Source organism: Buceros rhinoceros, unplaced genomic scaffold, assembly GCF_000710305.1.
Source record: "Buceros rhinoceros silvestris isolate BGI_N320 unplaced genomic scaffold, ASM71030v1 scaffold13150, whole genome shotgun sequence".
NCBI classification, from domain to species: domain Eukaryota; kingdom Metazoa; phylum Chordata; class Aves; order Bucerotiformes; family Bucerotidae; genus Buceros; species Buceros rhinoceros.
Window position 1 is genome coordinate 34,017 of NW_010390234.1, and position 6,388 is coordinate 40,404.

General features: G+C 53.6%; 1 protein-coding gene across 1 annotated transcript in view; it reads right to left on the reverse strand.

Moving 5' to 3' along the window:
* The window catches only part of TREM1 (triggering receptor expressed on myeloid cells 1), a 5,255-nt gene extending 2,738 nt beyond the window's left edge, over positions 1-2,517 (reverse strand). Inside the window, exons 1-4 of the mRNA XM_010137095.1 lie at positions 2,475-2,517; positions 1,641-1,991; positions 985-1,296; positions 11-318 (exon numbers count right to left, since the gene is read on the reverse strand). Of these exons, the coding sequence (XP_010135397.1) occupies positions 11-318; positions 985-1,296; positions 1,641-1,991; positions 2,475-2,517 (1,014 nt within the window). The remainder of the gene's footprint in view (positions 1-10; positions 319-984; positions 1,297-1,640; positions 1,992-2,474) is intronic.
* Between the last annotated feature and the right edge of the window lie 3,871 nt (positions 2,518-6,388).

Sequence of the window (6,388 nt, forward strand, 5' to 3'; positions counted from 1 at the left end):
TGAGCGTAACCTCCACCATTCGGGTAAGATGACTTTGTTCATAAAGCGCACACCAGTACACGCCGGAGTCCTGCACCTGCAGCTTCTCCATGGTGACGGTGATAATCCCCTGCTGGGTGTCATCCTGGATCGTGACTCTGCCTTGCTGATGTGCCCTGCGGTTCCCCGAGGATTTCATCTTTGTGTCAGCCAGCACGATACATGGTTTTGTGGCTCCCTCTTTGCACCAGGCTTTGCTCACTTGCTGGTACTCTGCAGCCCTGTACTGACACTGGACAGAGACATTGCCTGACGCCTTGGCTACGTATTCTTTGGTCCCTGGAAAACACCCAACATGTTTGGAGAGATCCCAAAGCGGGCACAACGGCACCCTTTCCCCATCGCTGGAATGCATACTGTGGGCTGGATGCTCCCTGGATCTCCTTCTACCTGCAGACGCGAGGAGTAGAAGGGGACTGCACTCAGATTACTCGTGCAGAGGGGAGTCACGAATTGGGTGGGTCCTGTCCCATTTCTCAGGTTCCTCAGGGACTGCATGCTCACAGGCACTCAGCCTGTAGGTCTGGGAGGCAAGGACCAGGGAGGGCAGGCAGCTATGGGGCAGAGCAAGAACAACGCCTGACAGGGGGAAGGTCTTCAGCAGTGCCCAGTGTGGACCAGCTGAGTGCTGAGCTGGGGAAGCAGCTCCTGGAGGAGCAGTTGTGAAGAGTGGCCCCATTTGAGGGAGCTCACGGGAACCTCCCCCGAGTCTCTGCTGGGAGCAGACAGAGTAAGAAGGGCCAGGCCTGAGCTTTGGCTCCTCAGGCCAAGGGGCAGCTGCCACCGTGTCCTCCAGAGAGACAGGCAGGCAGAGACATGGGCGTCAGCAGCATGGCAGCGGTGCTGGCTCCTTGTTGGTGTGGCGCAGGACAGGAGGGAGAACGAGCAGGGGAGGTGGGGCCAAAATCTCCCAACATCCACCCTGGGCTGCCAGTAGATACTCACGCTTGGACACAGAGAGCCTGACCTCCATTATCCGAGAGAGATAGGAGCTTCTGTAGAGCGCACACCAGTACACGCCAGTGTCCCGGGCCTGCAGCTTCTGCATGGTGATGGTGACAGTCCTTTCCCAGGTGTTATCCTGTATCCAGACTTTGCCTTCCAGGGCTTTCTTGTTAGTCCAGCTTGGAAAGCCATTTGTTGTCACCCAGATTTTACAGCTAGTCTCATCTCTTCGACACCAGGCTTTAGTGCTGTACACGGAGACGCTGTATTTGCACTGCACAGAGAGACTGTCCAATTCCTGCCTGTGCAGCTCTGCAAAACAGCAGAGTGGTCACTGACCTGCGAGTGGTGGTGGGCACACGGGAACCTGCCTCCTAGCCTAAGCTGGGTGCCTGGGACAAACCCTGTCCTGGGGCAGCTCCCCATCAGCCAGGGCAGGGGCAAGGTAGGGCAGGACAACGGGGAGCCAAGAGCCCGCAGGCCAGCCAGGTCTGTGGGGCTCCTTCGCACCATGAAGGCAGCGAGGCTGAGGATGGTGGGGAGCTGTAGGGGCCCCGGGAGCTGCTCAGCTGTGTGTGAGAGAGGGACGGAGCAGGGGAAGGAACTATGTTACTTTCTGACAAGACTTAAGTTTGTGTGGGAGAAAAGGTACTCACCCTGGAAAACATTCAACGAGATTGTCTTTAGTAGAACATAATCACCAGTGTGACTGTAGGGACGGTAAGCACAGGAGTATGTGTCCGAGTCCTCTGCCTGGAGGTCAGTCATGGTGATGGACACAGTCCTGAGCGTGGGGTTGTCCTCTATTGTCACTCTCCCCGTTGTGACCTGGCTTGTGTATAAGTGTGGAGTGTAGGTCACCTCCGCTAAGAGCTCAAATCTCCCATCTCCAGTGCGGCACCAGGCTTTGGGCTTTTGGGTGGTCTGCGCTGTGTAAGGACACTGGATATGCAGAGTGCTTCCTTCCCGTATCTCCCAAGCATCAGGTGTTTGGGCTTGGAGACCACCTAAATATCAGATGTGATGAGAGAGAGGGGAGCTCATGCAAGTCTGCCCACAATCTCTCGACGGACACAGGGAAACTCCAACCTCCCCCATGGGCACTTGTGGCTGGAGGAACTCTGAAAACCAGGATCCATTTCCCCTGCTAAATTCACCTGCTTGGACACAGGAAGGTTGATTTCTGGTGGGCAGAGTTGAGATTTGAGCTGCATTTGTGATTTAAAGCCTAGTATCTTTGATTTAAAACCCACACACAGACATGCAGGTGCCAGGAGTGTTGGACCTTCAAGCCTAAATGGAGAGATGGTGGGAAGTGGGGCTGCCCCTTCCCTCCCCTGCCCATTTCTGCCACGAGTTTCTGAGCTCAGAGCCTGGCCGGTGTTGGATTTCCGCCCCTGGTGGAGCTCCCCCGGCAGCAGAAGGTGGGGAGGGCTGTCCCACTCCCTGGCTGCGTGGTAAGCCTGACGCCTGCCCGGCCCTTCTCTTACCTGGGAAGCAGAGCAGCAGCAGGAGGAGGGTCCTCAGCTCCATGGCTATCCTCAAGCCCATGGAAGGGGCATTGCTGGGGGCTGCCCAACGTGTCTGTTCAAAACCATCTGTCTGTGAGCCCTCCTGCATCACAGTGACACTGCTGGAGGAAGTGGCTAGATCTTGCTCTCCTGCGGAAACCCATCACCATGTTTTGCAAGACTGTTATTAAGATAATTTCAGGGTGCATTTGGGGAAGTGACAGAGAGCAGAGCTCAGCCTGTCCCGTTGCTGCTCTCATCTGGCCAGTGTCACACTGTCCTCACGCCAGTGACAGCAGGACACTCCTTTGGCTGTCCCAAGCCATAGGAGATGCAGCAGGTCCCTTGCCCTGGCCCAGCCCTTCTCTCTGGGCTCACAAGGTGTCCCCTGCCCAGGACCTTGCTAGAAAAGCCTCCTCAAAGCCCAGGTGGCAATGAGAATAAATGTCATGAGCCATAATGACACATCTGCCTAAAGCGCTGTTTCCCTCAAGCAAAGATTGCTGACTGTCTGTGAGGATCCGGTGTAGAAACTGTTCTTTGTGTTGTAGGGGTGTTCCTTGCTTTAGTCTGTCCTGCTTGGGCAGGACTCAGAAACAGCCCTTAAAAGCCAAAGGAGCTGTGCTGTGTGGCTCGGTGCCAGCTCCACCGCGGTTCTGCATGGGTTCTTGGCATGGCTGGTGTGTACTCAAGGGAAAGGGAGGGATCAGGGAAACGGTGGCTGTCAAAAGACGAGGAGATTGTCCAGCTTTAGTTACAGGTTAGTACCGTGCTCATGGACAGATCTTTTCACACCTCTTCAAGCTCTGTGTCTAGAGATACAGTGAGCACAATATATATGGAATTATACTCCCTCTCTGGAATAGTTAACAGGGCTGAGCTGGCGCTGCGGAGGCTTCAAAAGACTGAAGATACAAAAGGTTTGGTAAGGAAACAGAAGACTCTGTCAGCCTCCTGTGATAGTAAATCCGTGCTAGTCATTCCTGGGGGCTGCTGGAATAGCATTACCCTGCTGTCCTGGGGATGACCCCAGTTCCAAAATTATTAGCAACTCTATGTGCATTTGCTTCCTCGCTGCTTCCCGAAGACTCTCCTGTGCCTTGGCAGAGGCTTTCAGAGGGATCCTTCCCTCAGACTTGTGGTTTGTGCTGCATCAAAGGAGCAGTGCTCAGCACATCTAGCCTGGCGTGCCTCTGTACCCAGCATTCTGCATCCCATCAACCCCAAAGAGGCGCTTGACAGCCCTGAAACAAATGCTGTAAGACCTTTCTGTCTTGAGCTGCACAGACTGAGCCTGTCCTTATGTAGATCTGGTTCCTCTTCAGTATTGCACGTGCAGGGAAGGAGTCGCTGCCAGGACGGATGTCCCTTGAGCCACTGCCCACACAGCCCATTCAGGGAGGGGTGGGCCTGGGCCAGGCAGTGCCAGGGGACGTGTTGTTCGCATGACACGCTTATGTCTGTTTTTTAAGGGGCAGCTGTGCCCGGAGTGACTTGCTTTTGGTCCTGGAAAAGCCAGAACCTCCAGGTAATAGGAACCAGAGCTGGACCATCTCTTTTTGTGGCGGTGCAGAGAATTTCTCTATCTGAAAAGAAACTTGCTTCAGTGGTAGAATCTTTCAGGCAATTCCTCAACCAATGCTGGGATGTCAATGCATTGAACAGGACCTTAGACAAATGCCAGAGAAATGCCGTACCTGAGCTCCTCTTGTACCGCCTCATCCCTCTTACCTGAAAACAGAGGAGCAGAATCAGGAGGCATCTCAGCTCCATGCCTCTCTGGAGCCCAGAGAAAGGACAATGCTGAAGGCAGATCAGAGGATTAGCAGATGTCGTCTCTCTGTACCCTCCTATCCCACACCTGTACTGCTGGAGGAAGTGGAGCTCTTAGTGGCTTTCTGCTTGGCTTGGCACAGAAATCCTTCACTACTGTTTTACAGCAAAAAGCATACTTAAATAATTGAATTGTCCGTATGAACAGAGCTTGGCTGGTTCAGAAGACACAGATGCATTAGGCAGAATTCAAGGAGAAGAGTTTTCTTCTCATTGCACCAACAGAAGCCACACTTCACCATCTCACTGCACTTTCAGCGTTGTCCCTGAAAGACACTCCTGATGCTTCCATGAGCAGCATCATTAAAATGAGCCAGCCCCTGGCCTCAGAAAAATGGAGAAATGTTTCCGTTTTTAGAGGCACATGAAGTTCTGTGGCTCGTTCTGAGCCTGGGTGCTCTGCAGGTGCACCTCCACAGCAAGGCAAGGGAAGGAGAAAGGAGCTGCAATGCATCATTCCTGGGCAGAGCTAAGGGGGGGAATGGAGAAGGGCTTCTGTAGCTCTTGCCCTCCTTTCCCTTGGTCACCTGGAAATGAGGACAAATCCAGCTCTCCTGGAGGTGAGCAAAGCCACCTGTGGAAACCTCCAGTTCAATCACCAATCCACAACTTGTGCCTCAGCCACAATCGGAGTCTGCTGTTAGTGTGCTGTCACCCCTCTGGGCTGGACTTGCTCGGGGATCATCCACAGCTGGCTCTACCTCTGGCAGCTGCTCTGGGAAGCACAGGCTCTGGCAGGTCTTATCTGTCTTGACTCCAGGCTTTCTCAGCCTTCCTCTCCTCACTGTCTAAAGGATACTGGAGAAGGCTCATCCTTCCACTCTGCTCCCCCTTTGCTTGCCCCTGGTCAGCAGGGCTTCACAGATTCCCTTCTATCTCCCCTGGAAATCCCTGTGCCCTTCTCTGCCCTTCAAGGCAGTAGAGCAGTATGTTTGCAGTAAATTCCTCTGTGTCCCCGCTGCCAGCAGACGTGCTCACAGTGCTTTCCCCTGGGCCGGTACCTACCTGCCTCGCTCCACCGGAGCAGTGCAGGAAGACTGTACTGACACCCTGGCTGCAAATAATTTCCAATTATATGAATAAGCAGCTTATTAACAATACATTCTGGCTAATCATTCTGTGCTAGATATCTTCGCATTGTCTCGTCCCCAAATCCCTCTCTCATCAGGCACTTGATGCTCAGTAACAAGAAGGGGGAACGCACCAGTTCTCCTCTGAGCTAATCCCAAGAGGCTGCAATTAGTTCAGTTTCTGCAACTGGTTGCCTACGAACTGCCCCGAGAGCTGGGCTGCATCGCGATGCCTCGTCCTTTCCCACAGCATCTGCATTTGCCGTGTTCTTGGGAGGTCCCGTCTTTGAGGAGAGAAGCTCTTTGGGGCAGGGCAGGTCATGAAGAGATGTCTGTCCAGGGCCCAGCATGTTGGGCGCTGAGGGGCAGCAAGGAGGTAATGAAATTGGTCCTTCTGCTGCATCTCTGGCAGAGGATCGATACAGCTTTTAATTATAGTATCACAGAAAATAAGATGGATGTTATCTCAGGAGGTCACTTAATCTTGTCCAGTGACACACGGTGGGCTCGGCTCTTCCAGTGTAATTTCTAAAACTCTCTGTTTAACTAGTTCAGGTGGCAGCATTCTCCTGCTGACCTATTCCAGTGCTGCACCAGCTGTATTTGAAAGCTGCTCCTAACACCAGACCCTCCCCGCTACTGAAACACCTCGCTGCCTTTTGTACCCACTGCGACCTGGGAGAACAGACTATTCCCCTTCTCTTGTTTGTACACTGTGACGCTGGCCGTGCCTGTCCTCAGTCCTTCCACTCCGGAATGACCATCCCTGAGCCTTTTCATTACCGCCTGGGTTGTTTTTCTGACAGCTTGGACCGTTTTCTCTCCCTTCTCTTTTCATCCAGCCCAGGATGAACCCAGATGCTTCTCTGTTGTCTTCCACTGAAGTTCTTACTGCCCACTGGTTTACTCGTTGCTGTGAAACCCACCGACACTTCTCTGGATGAGTTCAGGGGCTGCTGAGAGCCCAGCGGCGGCGGTGCCGGTGCCGAG